This window comes from Tachypleus tridentatus, chromosome 10, assembly GCF_004210375.1.
Source record: "Tachypleus tridentatus isolate NWPU-2018 chromosome 10, ASM421037v1, whole genome shotgun sequence".
Lineage (NCBI taxonomy): Eukaryota > Metazoa > Arthropoda > Merostomata > Xiphosura > Limulidae > Tachypleus > Tachypleus tridentatus.
Window position 1 is genome coordinate 162,710,692 of NC_134834.1, and position 23,764 is coordinate 162,734,455.

General features: G+C 34.7%; 1 protein-coding gene across 3 annotated transcripts in view; it reads right to left on the reverse strand.

Moving 5' to 3' along the window:
* Nucleotides 1-2,034: 2,034 nt before the first annotated feature.
* LOC143230812 (uncharacterized) overlaps nt 2,035-23,764 on the reverse strand; it is a 148,624-nt gene continuing 126,894 nt past the window's right edge. For 2 of the 3 annotated variants that reach the window (XM_076464984.1, XM_076464985.1), the window contains exons 5-10: nt 23,325-23,429; nt 21,641-21,757; nt 8,201-8,680; nt 7,061-7,120; nt 6,063-6,255; nt 2,035-5,064 (exon numbers count right to left, since the gene is read on the reverse strand). In XM_076464984.1, coding sequence (XP_076321099.1) covers nt 4,956-5,064; nt 6,063-6,255; nt 7,061-7,120; nt 8,201-8,680; nt 21,641-21,757; nt 23,325-23,429 — 1,064 coding nt within the window. In that variant the 3' untranslated portion in view covers nt 2,035-4,955. The remainder of the gene's footprint in view (nt 5,065-6,062; nt 6,256-7,060; nt 7,121-8,200; nt 8,681-21,640; nt 21,758-23,324; nt 23,430-23,764) is intronic. The other variant, XM_076464986.1, reaches the window with a different exon arrangement.

Genomic DNA, 23,764 nt, shown 5'->3' on the forward strand with positions numbered 1-23,764 from the left:
AATTTCGCGGATAATTAGTCGTTGATCATTTCGATGTTTTTCTTTCACCTTAGCGACCATTTCATCAGTGGACGATGTCGATGGTCCCTCAGAACTTGGGTCATCTTTGACCAATTCCCGGCCATCTTGGAAGCGTTTTATCCACTGACAAACGCAGCCTTACTTAAGCAGTGATCACCAGAGACAGTTTTTAACATTTCGAAGATTTCTGTTCTTCCTTTACCATTTTTCACACATAACTTGATGCAAACACGTTGCTCGTCTTTTCTGTCCTTGTTTATTACGACAGGGACAAGAGATACATCTGTTTACGAACATGTTTTTCGCAACACGGGTATAAGGTTTGGAGAAATGGCCTGTTGGTGGGGTACTTCACTATTTGTACTTTGTACACGCCACAGGAAAGTTCACTGCCTCTGTACTGGCACCTGTAACAGAAGTCTTAGAACTTTTTGATCAGACCTCGTATATACCCTATAATACTGATGTGTTTTAGTTCTTTTACAACATAATTTGCAAAGTCCATGAAAACTTCCAAGTCATTTAAATAGTGGTTAGCGTGGCGAATATTTATCTGAAGGTCCATGGTCCGCATCTCTCTGTACGGTTATGGTGGCATAGAATAGTAATACTCAAATGGCACTATTCAGTTACAGTAACCCAATGGTTTGAATATGTGCTTTTGACTATGTACTTTCCCTTTAGTATATTAGCTCAAAATAAAGGGCATTTAACATATATAGTCACTGTGTAGCTTTATGATACTATCCATAAGTAACACAAACATTTTTCTCTTTGATTGCCAGATCTACGACTCAACTAAAAACAGAAGCTATACTATTAAATGGCTTTCCTGTTGTCCAAATACCTTACATCACTTTGATTCTTAATCTGCTTGCAATTATTTTAAAATTAGTTATTTTCTAACTCTTTGGGTCATGAATGTTTTAGTGGTTCGAGCGCTGGATTATGCATTTGAAAGTCCGTGATTCGCGTTCTTTAGCCTCAAAAATAGCTCAACAAGGTTTGTGATTATGACTGCGTTATAAGAGTGACAGTCAAATTTCATTATTCTATTGAAGTAGTCAAACCGTTGCCGATAGATTCTCTTGACTTGCTGTCTTCTTTGAAACAACTCTTGTTGGGAGAAAACATTGAGTCTATTATTTTTTATCAATTCTTATACAATAAATTTTTAAAAATGTTGGTTTTATAGAGAGGCAAATTTCATTTCACTACGCCATTGCTAATAACTTTTGTACACATGCGATGGGGTGTAAACTTACTTTTGTTGACATTACACGTGATAACCACATGTATTTTACTTTGCTTCGGTGGCTCAGTGGTAAATCTGAGGACCTATAACGCTAATAATGCTGTAAACGATATTTAAACCTCCAAAGACATATATATTGTAAACGGCATTGGAACCTTCTAAGGTGTGTATGATCTAAACGATATTTAAATACGTAATTTAATTTCAAACAAACACTATTAACTGAACATTGGATCCAACATCTATTAGACTTGCCTTGCAAAAATTAACAGGTTTGGTGATAAAGTTTAAAACAATCACTATTAATTTATGATTACTGTTATCTCTCATAACTGAACAAAATGGAAGGGGAGAACATTTCCTTTGGAAAATGAATTTAAGTCTAATTTGTTTAGGTTAGATGAAAAAGGAATATCTCGCGTTACTTTCTGTTGCAGTGTTTGTAAGATACCTCCAATTAAGATCTACATCCATTGATCACCTTTTCATGCCTCCTTAACAAAATAAAAAAAGGATAATAATTTTGACAATGATAATACTTTTGTATAACTTCTAAAGATTATGAATTTTTAAAGTGCCTTAGAAGTATTAAAATCACACGTTAAATCACACAAAGTAATAAAAGACGATAACTTGTTGACAACAATTTCTGCATGTGTGTAATCTGTCTCTCTTTATGAATAGACTTGACTTTCAAGGATATGATCTGAGCACTGATGCAAAACATCTCAGATAAACCACACGAAGAGTAAATAATACCCAGTTATAGAAATATTTATTATTACAACCAGTATGTACATACAAATCCAACATAGGAGCCAGGAATTAGGTGGAAGATATGTGAAATCTTCGACAATGCCCAGGTACATTGAAAACAATTCCAACAACACAACCTTAAGTTATACATGTATTGTAAAAACTTTATGAAGATATCATTTTGTTAAGTTTAACCACAGAGATAGCACTTTGTTACACATCACATTTATCTTCTTTTAATACAATGAAAAAAACTGATTTGGTGTTGCAAAACACACAAATCAAGCACTTAGAAATTAAACGAGATTAAAACTTTCAATACTAAACACATTTTACATCACAATTACAAATTATTCAGTCGCTATACATCCTGACAAATCTACCAAGACCATACCCTTATATTATCATACTTACATATCCCTGGAGACTAAAAAAACGTGTTTCTTTTACTTAATGAAATACCCTCCAATAACACTTTCACGGGTACATGTTCTGTTTCATAGTCAAATGAACGTTCACTGTTCGTAAAGAATATGTAGTTTGGATTGAGGATTTTTTCTTTTTGTATTGATCTTTAACGCCTTTCCATAAGCTCATCACCAAGCAACATTTAAGAAAGAAAATTATACAAATATATCCAAAATGTTCTAATACACACCCACTGTTTTCAATTTTACGATGATAGCGATTTTTCTGACAGCATTTTCTTTAAGTAACCGTGTCCATTTTGGACGGAAATTAGCAGCACTGCATTAACATTGTAAACTTAATTTATATTCTAAACAGGGTGAGGTACTCGTAACCTTCTAATAAAGACATTAAAACTACTAAATAATGTTTCACATGACGGCGACTTTTTTTGTGTAGAATGATTTAACCGATCAAGTCTATAAAACCTGGATCACAGAAATATACAAAACAGCTTAAACATAAAGGTTTGTTGTGTTACATGTGGCTTACTTTGTTTTCCTTTATGGAGGGGGGCTATGTATTTTTGTATAAGTATTGTTAAAATAAACTATTTGAAAATCTGTTCACAAAACTCAGTGATTTACTCTCTTTATGCAAACAACAATAAATTAAGATTTCATATCTTGTCTTTTAAAAAGTGTACCAAATGAAAACATATTTCAACTACTTGCTCGTTAGAATATGACAATTAGAAAATAAAAAGTTGGTTTGAATCTATTATAAATTCGACTCTTAAAAGTCAATATTATCTCATTTACATAAAAATGATGTATAATTTTTATAAAAATATATACCATAGCCCAAGGTTATATATAACGTGTGTTGTTGTTTTTTTTATAGTTAGCACCGTGATTTTAAACTTACAAGATAAAAGGTAAAAAGTGTATTTCTTCATATTTTATCACTTCATATTAATTAGTTATATCAACATACGTTCATTCGTAAGACAAATACAAACCAATTGCCAGTCAACTGTAAAAAAATACTGCCGAGTAACAGTGTCCAGATAGCATTCCTTACCTTGTTAACCAATACAGAAAAATCCTCGTCATCTAATATCAATATATATATAATCTATATTTATCTATAAACCTAATTTCTTTTATTTACAGAACAAGTTTTAGTCATCCACATATCCAGGAAACAAGTAAAAAATCGTAAAGAAAGATTTTTTTTCTTTTACTGATTTTAACAAAATGGCTACTGTAAAGTAGCCATGTGTCTTATGTACATATAACCAGATCATAGGAATGCTCAAATATATTTTAAGTAGCATCAACAAGTTTGTTGTGGAAAGAGAAGGTAACTACATCAAGGCACAAGTTTAGTGGTCAACACACAAGAAGAAGAAATGACAGTTTGTATCGTAGGCAGAGTAAGGTGTGGATCCCCATATTTGAGGAAGGTAAAGTATGAAATCTGGCAGTTTTTAAAAATAAACCAACACATTTGTTACGTTTACATTATGTAACATGAAACAAGAAAGCTATTGAAAAGCTAGAAATATAAGTTAATTTAAAGCCTGATAATTTGTAAAAATGAGAAATCAAGAAACCATTTTTTCTTATTTTTGCCGTCTCTTTTTTCTTCTTCTGAAGAGAGACGGGCCTTTAAGTAATAGTTTTCTAAAGCAACACTATAATACAACTCCATCACTGTTATATTTTGTGTTTGTTTTTTTTAGATGGTCATAGACGAATACTAAAATAACATTATTTATACAGAACTCGTATCGCTTTCATCACAACATTAAGCCAGGAGTACATTATACATCACTATATACATATTAAAATTCACAAAATTTAAAATAGACAAATGATCACACGTCTTAAAAGGTTAAATTTCTCTTTACTGCTTGACACAACAATTTCCTAACCGTAAATATGCAACACAACAATATTTCTACTTGGTCACTAAAACAATCCTGAATGACGAATTCAATATTACAAACTACGGTCTCTTGGTGGCAAAATGTGTGACACATTTAGAAACCTAGCTAGCATTACGTAAACGTACAACACAAAATCTCATCAATGAACATTTGATATTATTAACCATTTCTTCTTGTGTCCCTTTGTTTTGTCGTTTATACAATATTTTCACTCTATGTCTTTTTAACCGACGAAGTTCATAGAAAAAATAAATAAAATTGTTTGGAATATATGTGGATTACAGATGACGGTTATGTATTACTCATACATACGAAAACAGTTTAAACAGAATTTTCTCCGTCTTTTCAACAACGACCAATGTTTCTGTCGTTTATAAGCGACCATAAGCATCGTTTTCTCTTGAAGTTTTTCATGTTATAATGTGTGGAATGACTTTTTACATTTCTCTGTTTTTTCCTATAGCAATAAACCAACACACGTCTTAAAAACGCAACTGTAAAATCAGATGTTTCTGAATATAAATATAAAGTTTTTGTTATATATTAATAACCCGAAGTACGTCAAGCACCAGAACAATCAATTTCGATGATGTCTTTTGGAACGTCAACAAACTGGTAAACTAGTCTTTGGCCGTCAACTTTTGCCAAGATTCCTCTTTGGTAATAATACCTGAAAGATATATTATTCCATATTATTTAAGCACTTATGATGTGTCATAAAAAGTTCACATAAATACAAAATATATCGCTTCTTTTGAAACTGCAACAAAGTTTCACATAGCTCTATAAATGCTTCAGTTTCTTGTTGATTTGGTAATTTGGTTTCGATATATTTTTCTGATACTATCTTGCTTTACTATTTACCCCTACTGAAAGTTCTTCACACTATAGTGCTCAAAAATATACGTAGAGAAATGCTTAATTTTTAGACTTTACTAAAATGTTGTAATAACTTTATGGTCTGCAGCTTTCTAGGTCCGTTTAGACCTCTTTTTACTTTAATCTATTTTCATATCACCTAGACTTCTCTAAAATGATTTCTAACTTTCAATAATTAATTTTTTCGACTCTGTTCTTCAGTTTAATATGTTTGAAATAAAACGCTATGTTATGTTGAGACAAGCTTTATCAGTTATCACAGACTGCTAGAAAAAATACACCAAATTCTCGATAATGTTTTATTTCTTCATACTGAAGTTATTCTTCATTACAACAACATTAAGCTACTAAATCACAGACATAGGTCAAAGGTCTGAGCATGTTAACAGTGTAAAGTAGCATGAAAGTCCTCACCTAAGTGTTCGACCCATTGTTTCATAATAACATCAGGCTTAATAACTGAAGGAGCATGTTAAATCACAGACATAGGTCAAAGGTCTGAGCATGTTAACAGTGTAAAGTAGCATGAAAGTCCTCACCTAAGTGTTCGACCCATTGTTTCATAATAACATCAGGCTTAATAACTGAAGGAGCATGTTAAATCACAGACATAGGTCAAAGGTCTGAGCATGTTAACAGTGTAAAGTAGTATGAAAGTCCTCACCTGAGAGCTCGACCCATTGTTTCATAATAACATCAGGCTTAATAACTGAAGGAGCAAGTTAAATCACAGACATAGGTCAAAGGTCTGAGCAGGTTAACAGTGTAAAGTAGTATGAAAGTCCTCACCTGAGAGCTCGACCCATTGTCTCGTAGTTCATGTCTGGCTTATTTTTATGAAGACCCCAGAGTTTAGAAACGGCTTTTGAGTCGACTAACTTAAAGATGCCTTTTTCTCTGTTTGTCCATTTTATGTAGCGCGGACAGTATTCTTTGTCTTGTAAAAGTTTAAGTAGAAATTCCCACAAATATGTAGTCGCACCTACAGGAAAAAAGAACACACAAAAAAAATCAAATGATAGGCATTTCCAAAGCAAAACCTAAATAGATATACACTATCCCGTAAGAAGAAGACGAAGAAAAGGCAGGTCAGAAGACAAATTAATAAATTATCAATCATAAAAATTGCCTACATTGGTATGCAAACACGTATTCGAACGTTTCATTTCAGTTCGCTCAAAGTAACTCAGAAAACATGTAAGATAAACACTGAAATAGATAAATGGAAACTAGATTAGGTAGATGGCCGCGTATAATTAAAGACATATACGGAAATAAATACTTATTTCAAGAACAAAATTATAACCGCCCGTATTAACAACAACCAGTAGTAGGTGAATACATGAACAAGACTAAATATGAGTTATAAATGTCCACAGACGGAAAGATAAGAATATAATACACACAAGGACATGTATATATAAAGTTCTACAGACAACTAAACGATACAGAAAAATAGATATATTCTGTATTCAACAAATGGAAACGGTAACATCCTGACCTGAGTTGTTTGTCTTATAAAACTTAATGAAAAAAAACCAATAATAAAAAAAGAGAGGTAAGGCACATGTTATTGTTACGAAATGCTTAACACTTCCATCCAAACCGTCACTAAATGACAAAGAATCTCTTACCCTCTAACGGAAAACATAATGGAAGTATTTGAATAATATTTGTTTAAAATTTCTATTGTTAATTTCTAATTAACTATAACAGCAAGTTAAGTTATTATCTCTAGCTGTGTAAAGTTGTCAGGATGTATTTTTGAGCTAGTTTTACAGACTTACTTTCTCTACTCTTTCTTTTCACGTATGTTGCCCCATTTTCAGAGTTCTTACGTTTTCGACCTGCAACAAGTTAAAAACGTATTCTAGAAAATCAAATACAGGACCAATTAGTATTCCAGCATTATCATAAAAATGAACATCACCAGCTACTTGCAGTAAACATAAGTTAGAGACCGTGTCGCTTCTTTATGTTTTGTTTGTTTGTTTAAATCCAAAGGTGCACAATGAGCTTCCCGAACTGTGCGAACAGCAGGAATCGAATCCTAACATGAGAGTGAAAAACCCTCAAACTTTCCGTTAAAGCCACTGAGAAGAACAACAAATTTAGGTGGCACTTACTTTTCAATTTCATTTAATCCGTTGTATTTACTTTGAACAAAGGCGACAATATTGTAGTAAAGACAATTACAGAAAATACATCTTTCATAAACATATTGGGATACGAACTATACACTAAACATTAGCATGCTAGTTTATATTAACGGCATGCTCGCTCATTCTAAAGTGGGGCGTTATAACGTACGACCAATCCCACTTTTCATTAGCGAAGCAGTAGTTCAAGAGATGGCTGTGGGTGGTATTGACTAGCTGTCTTCCCTCTAGTCTATCACTTCTAAATTAGAAACAGCTAACCAAACAGCGCTTTGAAAGCTTTGCACGAAATTCCAAAAACACAACAACAAAAACACAAACATATTAATTAATTTTCCTAAACCAAGCAAAAGTTTAAACCTTTAAATATATTTCTACATGGGCACTTCAGTACCTTACAGACTTCAGGAGGGAGAAACATTGGTAACACTCAAGAAGCTCAATATTTCTTATTAATTTTAATATTTATAAGCCCTAAATGCAATTACTCTTATTTAAGATAATACAAGATATATTGTGACAGTTTTCCATATTTTGCCTATCTACGAGGTATTCTTATTTAATCCTGGATACTTAATAATGTTTCATAAGTAACTTAATTCTATTACTTCTATTAGTCTGATTCTCTATTGTTAGTTTAAAAATTTATCCACAATCATCAAATTTAATAAATTTGATTAAACATCCTTTTGAAAAAGTATAACTTATATTCCAAACCAACAAGAGTTTTCTAGCTAAGCGAAAAAAGATAATCTTAGTAAGAATTACCTTTTTTTTTAACTTTCGGTTGGAAAGAGAGATCTTCAACATAAAAGGACGGATCTGGGTCATCTCCAAAGTTGCTGCTACTATGAGCTGCAGTAATAACGGATGTTGGGGTAGCGGGAGTGTTACCAGAAGGTGAGTGAAGTCCAGAAGAGGAAGGAGATGTTGATGACGATGAAGGTGGTCTTGTCAAAGGAACGTTACTGGAGGAAAGTTGAGAATGTTGATGAAGATGAGGAGATAGACCCATGGGATGAGGAGAGTTCAAATGACTGGTACTCGAAACGTCATAATGGCTGGGATAAGCAGAAGGTGTGGGACGAGGGAACGAGTCTGACTGTGTAACTAAATGTGAAGGGCTTCTTTTGTGTTGAATAATGCTTTGGGTACTATGTGGCTTTTGTTGGATGGGAGATTCCGTGAAGTATTGAGACTGAGAGGTCTTGTAATGATTTTCTGGAGAAAAGTGGACAATACCAGGAACTAGAATGGAAGAAAAATTATTTCATATTTTTTTTTTTTGTCATAAGGCTAAACAAATGCAACAGTTCACCCAATATATATACACCTCTCTAAACACTTTCCGAACAGCATTGCTTTATCTGTTAGGACCCGATGATTAATCTAAAAGTGTACGAATCTACACACTATTAGCTTATTTTGAAAAGTTTTAAAGCATATACATATGTATAATTAAACTCAACTTCTTGGTGATTGTTCTTCCGACCTGACCTTATTCATAACTTTTATTAAACGAGCTTCTGATACTCACTCAGTACTTAAGTTTCTCCAATTACTATAACACCTAAATTCATAATTACTATAACACCTAAATGGATGTAAATGCTCAGTACTGCTGAAATAGACTGAACATTTTGGTCCTTTCAAAAGATGAATTTTATATTAAGCATCTGTAATCATTACGGGATTACAAGCCATTATGGTGTAGATAAACATACAAAAAACTCACGCTAAGAAAATAATAAACGACAAATTCCACCCATGTTGAAAGACACAGAATTTCTTAAAACGAAAAATGAAAACAACAAATACTGCAAAATGTAATTTTTACGAAGCAGCCACTACGAGAACTACTTTTATAAACAAATCAACACCTCAAATCATGGTCGAAGTTCTAAAATATTTACGCATACTGAATCAGATTTTAAAAACAACAACAGCGTATTCAGATGATAGTTTTGTTAGCTACCAATAGAGGGCAAGACGATACAGGATTAAAAGAGAATACAGCTGCAGCCTTGAAAGTATATTGACATCTGTAGTGACATTTGTATACGTATATATCAATGCTTACTTTATATAACTGTTTTTACATAGGCAGGTGTACAAGTTAAGCCCTCCGTCAGTACCATGAAGGCGGAAACCAGCGTAGGCTGCTCTTACGTTTCTATTGCTTATGTATTGGTAACCACAGGCGACATGTGTGTATCAAAATCAAGTCTAATGCAATAGTTGAAAAACATGAAATTTTGTTTGTTTTTTTTTAATTTCGCGCAAAGCTACACGAGGGCTATCTTCGCTAGCCGTCCCTAATTTAGCAGTGTAAGATTAGAGGGAAGGCAACTAGTCATCACCACCCACGGCCAACTTTTGGGCTACTTTTTTACCAACGAATAGTGGGATAGACTGTCACTTTATAACGTTCCCACGACTGAAAGGGCGAGCATGTTTGGTGAGACGGGGATTCGAATCCTCGACCTTCAGATTACGAGTCGGACGCCTTAACCCACCTGGCCATGCCGGGCCAAAACATGAAAAAGCTGAATATAGCCACAGCTACACCGCATCTTTCTGTCATTACCTAAATGCGTTTTAACACTAATTCGTCATTAAGAGTTTTGTGACAAACAAATTTCAACTACGCTTACAGGGCCTAATGCTCTTATCTAACTTTGTCATTTTAAAGTTTTCACTTCAAATAAGTTTGTATTTGAAACACGTTTCGGAAAATCTTCCCACGCAGATCAAATGACTATAAAATGAGGAATATTTTAAGTATATTACATAAATATTCATAATCACATGTCTTTATTATTACCTTTGCTCCATCAAACACACAGAAATCAACCTGTGATTATTATTGTTATGGTTATAACGCTTCAGACGTTACCTATTAGTGTTTACATTTTAGGAGAGAATAATTAACTCAGTGTTATTCTTATTTCGCAGTATCTAAAAATATATTTCAAAATTAATTGATTAATAGTGAAGTACAACCTCAGTCAGAATTGGGCGTTTAATCTTTGTTACAAGTCGAACCATCAAGAGAAATCATTTATAACAAATTATTGTCGAAACAGTGAATTAACCGTAGGTTCAACTGTACGGTCGTTAAATTTATCATCATCTTATTATAACACACGTGTTGGCCAACATTTTGAAGAATACTTATTTTTGAAACTGAGCTGGGCTTTGCCTAGTGATCATCATAAATGGATGTGTACCTCAGGATCTAAGGTTTGGATCGCGATGACAGTGAAACTCTCCACACTTTCGTCTGTGGGGTGTGTTAGAAGAGTGTTTGTTTGTAGCTAAGCACAAAGTTGCACAATGGGCTATCTGTACTATGGACGCCACGGGTATCGAAATTCGGTTTATAGCACTGTGAATCCGCAGACATGCCGCGGTGACACTCAATTCCCTTATTCGGTTCACAGCCGGATGAAGCCTTTCTAGCGACGGATGTTGCTGCCCCTCTGTCTTGCCTTTGGTCAGTAGTTTAAAATCATAGATGGCTATATTCCAGACTCTTAGGTGTCTCTGACTTGGCCTTTTAGCTCACGTGTAGAGGTGAAAATAAGAAATACTTGAACTGTCTTCCAGATAACCCGGTCCCCCAGTGGCTCAGCGGTATGTCTGCGGACTTACAACGCTAAAAACCGAGTTTCGATACCCGTGGTAGGCAGAGCACAGATAGATAGCCCATTGTGTCGCTTTGTGCTTAATTCAAAACAACACCAACAACCAAATAACCCGAAACATCAATAAGACAATATATATTCTTGTTACATAATCATCAGACTATTAAGAAAATCTGGAACATATACAACTGAATAATATTATTACTACCTGACTTGTCGTAAAAAAATAAGTTTAAAAAAAACAGTGGTGTAACCACTTTGGTTAATAGTCCAACTGTAACTTGGCTAGTAATCGAGTTTTTATGTTGTAAGTGCAAAGTTACACAATGAGATGCATGTGTTCTACTCATCACATACGCGCTGAGGCAGGTCTGACAGACCGGCCAGTCAGTCGGACCAACATTTTCTCACAGTAACTTTTAAACTTTAAGTTGCACTTCAAAAATTGTTTCTTGGGTTACTATATAAGCTTACAGTAGTATGTATGAAGTAGTGTAACAATGTATACCTAGAGGGGCACTCAGTAAGGTGCATACTTCCGTCACCCAGCGTTTATCATATCTGGCTCTCAGAAAATACGAAAACCTCTTAGTATGTTCGTTGTTATCAACGGACACGGGCCATTTTGAAGGGCAATCAGGAATAATATTCTACATTCATCCACGAATATTCATCAAAATCTAATCGTTTTTAACTAAGTTACAGACCAAAATGTCACGTGAAAGATCGGTCTCCATATTAACAAGTAGGAATATTTTTCACTTTAGTGACCTTACCGTGACCTTAACCCTCCAAAAACTAATCATTTCTAAGTTAGGCCATAGTCCAAATGTAAACAACTTTCGTCCAAGTCCATTCAGTCGTTTTAGAGAACTCTTGCTGACAAAAACACAAACAAACGCAGGGGTGGAAACAACCTCCACCACAGAAATTGGACGGAGGAAATAAATTACACGTGTCAGCTACAGTGAGTGTAAGTGTTAGTGAGCTCCTATTTCTGTGTATCATAAAGAAGTGCTCACAAATGATAAATACTTGCAATAAATTATTGTAAAATTAGCACAAAATTCATTCTTAAAAACCCACTTTTCAAAACATTTCCTGCGGTTTTGCCTTCAGATCCTTCTCAGTACATTATTCTGAGTATCGAAATCAGATTTTTATTATTTTTCTTCGTGTTATAAGCTCTCGAGCAGTTATCTATCTCTAAGCCATCAGGGTGAGGTGCTAGTTATCCGACAGTAGACTAACTATGGCTTCCAGACATTCACATATAACTAAAATATAACATGAGCGTAAAATATAACTTACATGGTTTTGGTTATATTTGTAGTTGTTTTGTAATATCACGAATCTGCAAACTAAGTAACTTGTGTATTCATTAACACGAAACAGTTAAAAACAATGGAAACAGCCCAGTTTATTTTCAAACAATAATAATAAAGTTGCAGGTTAAACCATGGTAACGTGAATGTTGTTTAGTGCTATTCTCCCTATGGCCTTTATAACAATGTGTAACAAAGACTGAAAGCTTACGGCCAGTAGCTCCCTGAAGTTAGTAAAACGATATCAAAAGTGAGGTGAGTCTGGAGGTCAGGGACAGACTTTTACTCATGTCAATGTTCTAGTTATGAACTAAATGCTACTATCTACAACCCTCACAAACAAGATACGGGATAATAGGGGCACAAAACCTGCGGGTGTTGTACAACAGGGCTTTTATCAATGGGTTTTTAATACCAGCATCACGTTATAAGCTTGTTCTGCAAATTTAGAATCATGAAAACACAATAGGCTGTTTGTAATGTACTCACCAAGGTATCGAAACCCGATTTTTAAAATTTTATGTCGAAAGATTTACCTCTGAGGGGCAGCACTTATTAAAAAGCAATGAATGTGGTGGAAATATGGATATATTTAATTACTAAACAGGTTTTTCTCTGCATCAAATTGCTTGTGAAACCATGGTTATTGGTTACAGAGTTCCTAATAACATACGAGTAATATACGCATAATATGCTAACAAATGTACTGTCAGTATTACAGTTAACTTTATTAATCACTACTGCTGCTTTATAAATATTTTAGATTTAAAAAAACCAAAAACGTTAGTGATTTCATCCTATTTATATATTTATTTTTGGTCAATTTTTAAACTCAACATTCAAAAGTATAAATTGCTTGAAGTGGAACATGTGTAAACTATACCAGTAATGACCGATATGCATAAACAAGTTTGTAACTTTAATTAGGGATTAACTCTTTTACAAGTTAATATCTCAGTATATTTTGCCACATCATTTTACAAATAATAATAATAATAATTAAATAAAAAATTTCATTGATGATTATTCTTTATCTCTTCCATCTGAATATCCAATTATAATCATATATTCATTATTCTAACTTTAAAATGAGTTTGTGTTTTATTATAGCAAAGCCACATCAGGCTATTTGCTGTGTCCACCAAAAGGAATCGAACTCCTGATTTTAGCGTTGTAATTACGAATACTCACCGCTGTCCTACCGAGGGACCTTTGAAACGACTCCTTGAGAAACAAACACATTAAGAGTGCTGTGTGTCTTCTAGCTACTCCCCCAAGTAATGTAGGTAAACAACGTTTAACGCTACAGCTCTGCTAAGGAAACTCGACCGTAAATGGTTTAGTTAACCATCGCTCAGGGAGCTTCCCACATTACTGTGGCACGGTCAAGGATAAGGATATTTTCCCCACTATCCTACGGGTATACCGGAGGAAAGAAGGGGCCTTCCTGACCGGTTTACATAACGATGAAGGAGCATTCTCTACAAATCTAATGAAGATACTCATCTTGCAAACTCATGCCTGAGCCTGGTGTGCAAATAACTTAGAAGTATATACGTTTGTCTGAGATATGTCTGATTGCTAAGCGTAGAAACAAGGTTAAGGACGAAAGATCTGGGTCAAGAATTAATATTCTGAAACTTAATAGACTTGGCATAGTATAACTAGTCCCGAGTGTGGTCCATAATAAGCTGGTTCATCCAGAACTGGACAAAGGTAAGCCAGATAATTTTAAATAATTAAAAAAACTGTACTTTATCAACATTGGTTATCGAGGTCGACCTTTAACTTAGATGAGTAAGATGCTCATTTAGGTGCGAAAAATGGATTATAACTAAAGAATAACTCGTATCCAACGCAAGACCCAAGGATAAGCCTTGTTTGTGGCAAAGAAGTTATGTAGTGGTTGAGTAGATTGAATTGTTAAAACTGTTCCTGAGGATTTCTTCATCTCTTCAAAATCAAGATCATTTACTATAGGTTTAAATCACGCATTATAATATCTTTCTCAGTATTAATATTGTATTAATATCAATGAATTACGTGACCGACACACGACCACATGGGAGCTGTTAGAAATCGAAATTATTTTACCCTTTGAGACTCTGCAGCCTTCTTCCAACATTCAAAAACTTATTTTTTGTGCATATAGAGGTAATGAATATTCCAATAAACCAGTCATAAAACAAAAATAAAAACAGATGGTAAGCGAGTAATATGTGAACACAAGTCGGCCTTGACTCGGTCATATAGTGTTTAGTATGGAGCTGATGGTGTACCAAAGTGCTAGCTGTGCATAGTGATATGTGTAATCTTGTACATATGTATGTACCAATAATTTATTTATTCTCATACACGTAAAACCGCAAACACTAGCTTAGAGCTAACTGCAATAACATGGTTGGACAAACTTAAAAAAACTCTACTTGTTCCTATCCTTACCACAGAGAATATACAAACAACTAGAATATGAATTCAGAAATTTCTTTTGGTTTAATAATATCATTTAATTGGCAGATTAGTTTTGTTAGGAATGGAGGATACCTCATTTTGCATCTAAACTGTATAAATGTATACGTCCATGTATTTTATGACCGCATTTTGTTTTAAACTCTAGAAATGTATTCGTCCATGTATTAGGTAGTCCAGAATAAATGTCGGAATTCTCATGATGACATTTAGAAGCTGACAACTGAGTAACTTATCGTTGGTTGGCTGGCTGGTTTAATCCAGCGTTTGTGGCTTACAATGTGTTTTTATTGTAAGTTTCGCAACCCCCAAGGCAGAATGGATGAGAAGGACTTTCATCTGATTTTCCTCTATAACTTCAAACTTGGACGAAAAACTACCGAAACATCAACCAGGCATTCATTCGATTTTGACATGGAGATGAAAAATCTTAAAGACCACGAAGGTCGTAGAAGGAAGCCATCCTTAGATGGAAACACATTAAGGGAAGCAGATGAGACAGACCCTCGCACAACAATACGTGAGTTTGCAGAAAAGCTAGATCACAATCATATCGAGCATTGCCAACCATCTGAGTGCGAGTGGAAAGCCGAAAAAGTTGGGCAAGTGGGTTACCCATGAGTTGACTGAAGATCAACAAAATCGGCGTTATGAGACCTGTCAAGGATGACTCTATAAACTTTATACTTTTTCAAATTTTGCAGTTCGAAAACGACATTTATTTCTGGACGATCTGATGTTTTATGACCGCATTTTATTCTGAACTCTACAAATATATTCGATCAAGTATTTTATGGCCAAATAATGAATCTAAGCTCTAGAAATGTATTCCAATATGTATTTTATGACCGAAATTTTTATCCAAGGTTTTGGTTCTTTGTGTTTTCAGCAGAGCTACACAATGGGCTATCTTCATTGTTCCTACAGCGAGGAGTAGAACCGTTGATTTTAACGCTGTATGTCAACTTATTACTAACCCATCGGGGGATACACTTAAACTCTTCATATCTATTCGTTCATGTATTTTATAGTTCTTAACAGCAAATCAGTAGAATATTACAGCCCATGCTATGGAATACCCCTCACACAAACTGATTAAGAGAAATCATGGTTTACATTAAAGCTGACTGGCATGACCAGGTGGCTAGGCTGCTCGATTTTCAATCCACAAAATGCACTTTATTTTTAAGTACATAGAGGTTACTACCTCTTAAAAATTGAAAACAAAAGAGGAAGCTTTTAATGGTTACCTAACGCGACTAAAGCTGTTTGGAGCCTTGGTTTTTACTGTGCAGTTAATTTTGTTCGCAGGCTGAAGAGTACGTGACTAGGAAAGGTTTTATGTAGTTAAGGCACATAAAACGAGTAATAAGTTTCCATCCTATCAAAATATTGTAGGATTTGTTTGTTTTTAATTTCGTGCAAGCTACACAAGGGTGTTATCTGCGCTAGCCGTCCCTAATTTTGCAATATAAGACAAGAAAGAAGGCAGCTAAGCATCATCACCCACCGCCAGTTCGTGGGCTACTCTTTTATCAACGAGTAGTGACACTAACCGTAACATTATTATATCCTCATGGCTGAAAGGGACTTCGAACGCGCGACCCTCAAATTACGAGTTTAGCACCCTCCATGCCAGGCCATATTATGAGAAACATGACATTTTAAACCTGAACGACACATTATGCGACACGTGGATTAAAATACCAGGTTAGAGATCCCTAAGATTCAGACACAGCCATACTATTCTTAATTCTCCTGACCAAACAAAAGGGTGACCAGTCAAAAGCAGTCGACGCTTGTATGGCTACTATTAACCGAATAGCAGGATTGACGTCACAATTATAGCACTTTTACAGCTGAAAGTGCATAACTTGTTCAGCAACGTGTATCACGACTCGAATTTTGTTCATTCTTACCTGCAGCCTGACCCTTTTCGAGTCGCTTTAAAAAGTTCAAAGATTTCTTCTTGTCCATGAAACAAGCTTGGAATTTTTGAAGTTTTAAAATACAACCAAAATTTTGTGTTGTAATTATTGATGAACTAACTTTCAACAGCTCCTTTTCATCTAGAAGCTACAGAGTACATTTCAAGATGTAGTCACTCAAATGGACCAAGTATCAGATACTGTACGAATGGAATTTCAAAACTGGGACAAAAGTTCATCAATAACACAGGTGGTACTGTTATAATTTGTCAGGAAACGGATTTTTTTTAACTCTTGTTCATTTTGAACCTTCGTTGAACTACCACAACATAGTCTCAGTGAGAAAAAAAATCAGTACTCCAACCGACATATTAAATTGATGTATAAATTGCTTTAACATACGCATCTTACCGAGATGCACGACTTATGCCCATGAATCTCTTCTCTTATCCAAAATGCACCTTTACTTCAAATAATCTTCTTTGTTGAAGATCTAAATGAGGAAAATGTAATCCTTATCCATTTGCAGTAATTAAAGAATGGTACACATGGCCATTTCAATTAATTTTGATTGTTTTCTAATTATACAAAGGTTGAATACGTTATATTAGAACAGTTTTGGAGCTTCATCATGTCGTTATGCTCTATCTGATAATCATGTGTCTTTAAATTAGCGTTGAGATGCTGTTTCCACCGTAAAAGGCCCCAACATAAGGCTGTCATATCGAAAGTAGATCTCACGCGCCTGTATGCTTTTAATAATACGTCTAGTGTATGAAACTGATGGTTTCCCAGCATTGATTGTTTCAACAGTTCAATTGCGTATAAACCCATATTCGCTATGTCCGATGATTTGACTGTTATATTTTCACAAGGAATAGTATGAATGACCGTTGGATTCTTCACCTATTTTAGGTATTATACGGTTGAACAGAAGGTATTACTGGTAACCTTATACAGATGGGCCAATGTGTTGTTGGTCTCGTTTCCAAACGGATATCCTTCTTGATAATTATGCGTTCTGTGTCATGTAGACACTGGTATACCATTTGTTGTGGGATTCCTTACAGATGGTCCTGGTACCCAAAGTTGTTTCATTGTTCCCCATTGCTATTAAATACAAGGGTTATCACTTGGAAATTTAAAATCCCGATCTGAACTCACGATTAATATACAGCACACTCAACCTTTTGTTACTTTTGTCTAGGCTATCCAGTTTTTTGTCTGACAATCACCAACAAATAATAAAAGTAATTAAATAAATAAAATTAATGTATAACATATGTATAGCCGTTATCACCTAGTTGTTTAATACTTGTCACCTAGTTGTTTAATATTTAATATCCATTATTACATTACTTTATTTGTTTGATACCAATAAACTTGATTTTTTTCGTCAATACCGTACTCTTAATACTAAGTGGCCGCCACTACTAGTACAAAGTTGCTCACTACTGGTCAACTAGAGAGCACTAAACTATGCCCACACATGAGAAACTCGTTCTTGAAAAATGTTTGCTTTATGTTAATTACCACTCAAAGTGAACTTACAAATCGCTTTTTGTTTGTTTATATAAAGGGTTAAAAATAAGTTTTTGAGAAACATAGATAGATAGATGTCATAAAACGAAGACGGCAAGCTGAATATCTTATTAGCACTTTCACTGTATTACAAATTAGTTTAAATAAACAGCAGTATAAAACATTTTAAATCTAGCCTCTCGTTTCATAGATGAAAATAAATACCAAATTTGTTGCAATTGCACAAGATTAAAATATAAAAAATATTCATATATAAGCCACTATCGGATATCATATACTTAAAGGGCCGGAGCACTGTACACTCATATAACCGAGGACATCACATTTTGTGACGTGATAACCACACCAGTATACGTTGTCTGACCCCACGCTCTATATGACACATTAAGTGCCATCACGATTTGCGAAAGGGGGAGCAGGGTGAAAGGAAACGGGAGGCGGCACGGCGTCCAGCAAAACTGGATTTCAATGCCAGTCTGTTGGAGGTTCATCGACTCTGTGACTTTCACTGAAAGTGAAGGTCAGTCTGGTCCGCCGTCTGTGTAGTACCTGTGTGACAAGCAGCCGCTGCTGACGTCAGAAAAACGTTATCTTACTAATCTGTAACGGAACAGCAAATATGTTTCCTAAAACACGCTCAGTCGAATGTTTTTATTGAAATGCATGACTCAACGAAAAATACAAGAGTTCATTACGGTTTACAGCTGTTATATAAACCAAGTTCAAAGAGTGTGTCCAAATCCATTTCCACACTTCACTAAGCTGCTGTAAAACACTATTGGACAACACGAAGTTCCTGTAAAACAAATTTTAACCACGTTATTTTGTACCTTCTAGTTACTTTAATGTTGCTGCAAGTTCCATTTTGTAACGATCTTCTAGTAACCATTGATGGTTAATTTAAATGCTAAAATCGATGGCTTCAACTTATACTGTGAAATTGGGAAAATAATGCCTGTTACTACTGTATAATTGTATATCATGATCAAGGGGTTGTTTATTAATTTTTCTTGGAAGGGTTCAATTAATCTCTGGAAGTGTGTCTCCTCCAATGGCGTAGTGGTAAGTCTCCAAACTTACAATGCTAGAAATTGGGTTTCGATCAAATCAGATACTTCATTTAGTGGCTTTGCGCATAACGACAACCAACTAGTAATGTGTGTGTTGGCAATTTTTATGGCAAAGTCACATCGGGTTATCTGCTCTATCCACCGAGGAGAATCGAAACCCTGATTTTAGCGCTGTAAATCCGTAGACTCAACTAACTAAAAAGTGTATAATGATGGTTTGATTAAAAAAATCGTTCTTTCATATTCTGACTTCATTGTAATGGTTGAAATTGCAATCCTTTGTTTCGATGTTGACGTTCAATAAGAGACGAAATACTTCTCAAATTAACAAGTAGGCCAATCTATCCTTGTATGTTTATCATTGGCATTATATTATCTTCATCTTTTTCATGTAAAATCAGTATTGTAGTACATAAGAGTACACTTCACATGTAGATATACGATCTCCAAGGTAGATGAATAATGCATGTATTTTATTTCCACTTGTGCATTATCGGATGAATACATTCATTACGGTACAAGATACCTCGAACTTCTTCCTTCATCTAGTTATTATAAATATTTTACTATTATTTATACTCTCATTTGGTTTCATATAATAGTTTAAATGACAAAGAAAATATTAAATTTTACATTAATTAGAAAAAAACTCAAGGGAAAAGAAAGGGAATGGATTCATCCTTCACATCAAGAAAGGTAGAAACGTTAACACTGAAACTGTGGTGTAATTGAAGGGTTTTAAAGACTTGTGATATGTGAGATTATTCAGTACTAGCAGTTTCTTGTCGACATAGGTTTTGCACTTGACGTCAGAAAACACTCTGTTACATTCAACGCCGCCATATTGAACATCAAACATCGCCTTGTACAAATCAACAGAAATTCATGTCAGTAAAAGATTCGGCAGAATTTTACATGCTGTCAGGAATGCAAGCATCACCTTTGGCAAAAATATGTCACCTAAACTCTATAATTATTCAGTTTCTAGATACATTTTTCCCGCATGCACTTCTGTGAGAGCGTTTACGGCGTTATATAATACAATATTAAAAGAAAAAATTGTCAGTTTTCATCTAAAGCAAATTTAGTGACAGGATGTCCATGACAGCGTCCTGCAAAACCTCTATATATGAAACATCTTAAGAGTTTTGACTCTAGTTACCAACTCGAGCTTTTGACAAGGATGAACGACTTTCGGTGTTAACTATCCTTCAATTAAAACTAAAAACATGTAAAAGAAAGGAAAGTGTGTGCAGGTCAGTGAAACAAACAAAACACGACCTTACTTTACTCTGTCCCTTGGCTGGACAGTGGTAAGTTACAGACTTACAAAGCTACAATCTGGGGTCGATTTCTTGGGGTAGACACAGCAGATAGCTAAATATGGATTTTCTCAAAAGCAAACACATAAACAAAATTTATCCTCTGACAGACCAAAATAATAGCCAACAAAAAAGTAAACTGTGTGCATAATTTAGCGACAGATGTAAGTGTTTAACACCTATTCATGGAATTCATTTAACGTATTTACTGCAACATAACAAAATTAAATAGATAAAACCTCATGTATTTAGTTTATGTTCATCAGCAACACATTCCTAAGCCTCCTTTTCTTAGTTAAATCGATGCTATAATACCATCGCGCCCCCAAACGAAAATATAACCAATAAGCAATACTCAACGACAAAATATTTTTAGGAGGCCAGTTCTATTGTTGCAGTAATAAATTCGCGAGTGTTCTTAACCACAAGAAACACAAATGTTTGTTTTATCTGTCACTGAGCACATAAAATAAACAAAGATTTTCACTGGACGAGTTCAGTGGTTCGCACTAAGAGTAAGAATTAACTGCAGTACATCAGTATATTTATGTTTTAATCTTACAACAACGGCCCGGCATGGCCAAGCGTGTTAAGACGTTCGATTCGTACTTCGAAGGTCTCGCGTTCGAATCTTCGTCGCACCAAACATGCTCGCCCTTTCAGCTGTGGAGGCGTTATAATGTGATGGTCAATCCCACTATTCGTTGATAAAAGAGTAGCCCATTGTTAAATTAGAGACGGCTAGTGCAGATAGCTCTCGAATAGCTTTGCGCGAAATTCAAAACAAACAATCTTACAACAAAAATATACGTGTATAACCCTTCTTCTGCCTTTTACCTTAAAATATTTTAAATTATGAAATAAAAAACACAACTCCATTCTTTGCACAATAAAGTTATACGTACAAGGAGGTTTTTGCGAATAAAGGTGGTGAGAATGGCGTGATGACATCACCGCCTGTTGGTAGGACTGAAAATAAGTCTGGCCATTAGTTGAAGAGGAGTCCGGTGTTCTTGAAGACGCTGTGTGAAAGGAAATCGTCATAATTAGAATTCATTATTTCAAATATGAAACATCTGAAGATCGATTTTTTTCTTCTGTTAACCAAATGAATGATAACTCCAGGAAGTACATAACGTTTCTATATTTGATATTACGTATGAAATTTTTTCAATCAGGAACGAGTGTCTATTTAAATAATAAACCTAACTATCCTAATAAAAAGCACTTGAACTCGTTCTTACTCATCAGAACAGTAATTCTAAACCGCTACTATTAAACCTCTGATCTTCAGGGAATGAAAGTTCATGGCTTTCCTTGACACTCTCGTCACAGTTTAGTTTCATCTGAAGCCTTATTTTCATAAAACGAAAACGTAAATATCAGACTCTCGTTAAACAAACATCTCGTTTAATTGCAGAAACCAAACATTTACTAAGGTAAAACTCTATTTGCAAACGTACATTGAAATAACACCTACTAAAAACGAATGCTTTTAATTGGGTTATCTGCAGCTAAGAGATATCTTCAGTTCAACAAAACACAAACAATAAAGAAAACAATGTGTAGATTTTTCGCGAGGTTCCATTAAAAATATACAAGTAATAATCTCAGATGTACCAGGACTCGTGGTATCATTTTCTATGTATGTTACGTTAAAACAAAAACAGGAAGGGATTGGGGCCCGGCATGGCCAGGTGGGTTAAGGCGTTCGACTTGTAATCCGAGGGTCGCGGGTTCGAATCGCGGTCGCACCAAACATGCTCGCCCTTTCAGCCGTGGGTGGTGATGACTAGTTCCCTTCCCTCTAGTCTTACACTGCTAAATTATGGACGGCTAGCACAGATAACCCTCGAGTAGCTTTGTGCGAAATTCAAAAAACAAACAAACAGGAAGAGGTTGAGAAAAAAACATCGAAGATTAAAAGAGTGTTATTTTTCTTTTAGAAGAAAACAAAACTAAAGTGAATCTTTAAGCCTGCAAAGTGTTAATTTTGTTCTCTCCACGAATTTTGACCGAAAATTGAAAAGAAAAAACAAAAGACAATTTCTGGAAGTTTGCCCTTTTCTCTCAGCTGAAAAAGGAAAAACGTTTGTTTGTTTGAAATTAAGCATAAAACTACACAATGGGCTATCTGTGCTCTGCTCACCACGGGCATTGAAACCCGAATTCTAGCGGTATGGGTAAAGGAAAAACTGAGAAACGTATTACATAATATGATAAAGATTATTTCATTTGCGGATAATATACATCTCTATCCGCTACACACAATATGCACGACGTGTTTCAACGTGGAACAGGAACATCGTTTTGTTACTAAATATTTTATAAATTATGTTTCAGCTTACCGAAGTTTTCGTCAGAAGGAAGAGAAACGTAAAGAACTGTTTACAATAACCAGAAAGTGCGTTTTCTTATTCTTTATAAGGGACGATAAAAATCAGAAAGCTTAAAGTTATTTATAATCTTACATTTTGATATTTCAGCTTTACAAAAGGACTCTTGTGTGTGCACTAAAGTTACGAAACTATGTGAAACAAAAGTAAAGTTGAAGGTTTATTATATATATATATATTTAAGTCTGGTTACCTGGTGTACATCTAAGCTTAGGTTTCGATTCGTCGTTACTCAGGTGACCACTACTACTGTCTACGTCTGAAACACCGCTATCAGCTGGACTTGGAGGTAAAGATCCTGAAAATTTAGAGTATTTATTCAAGCAAATTGGGAAAATGGTATGATTATTGTAATGGAAATTATATTGAGAAAACATCATCAGAATTTTTCTATTCAAGTTTCTGAACTCGTTTGATCATCTGAAAGAAACGGAAAAAATGAAGTCTTTACAAAATAAAATAATTCTATATAGAACAAAAAAGAATAGAATGAATGTCCATTTATGTTTTTAATTATGTCTTTATCATTAGAAGAGGTCCTTAATTTTATCATCCATCAACCAAAACTTCACAAACTGGGACACAAACGCGATGTCTTAAGAAAAACACTCAAAATCACCGGAACAGCTAGAT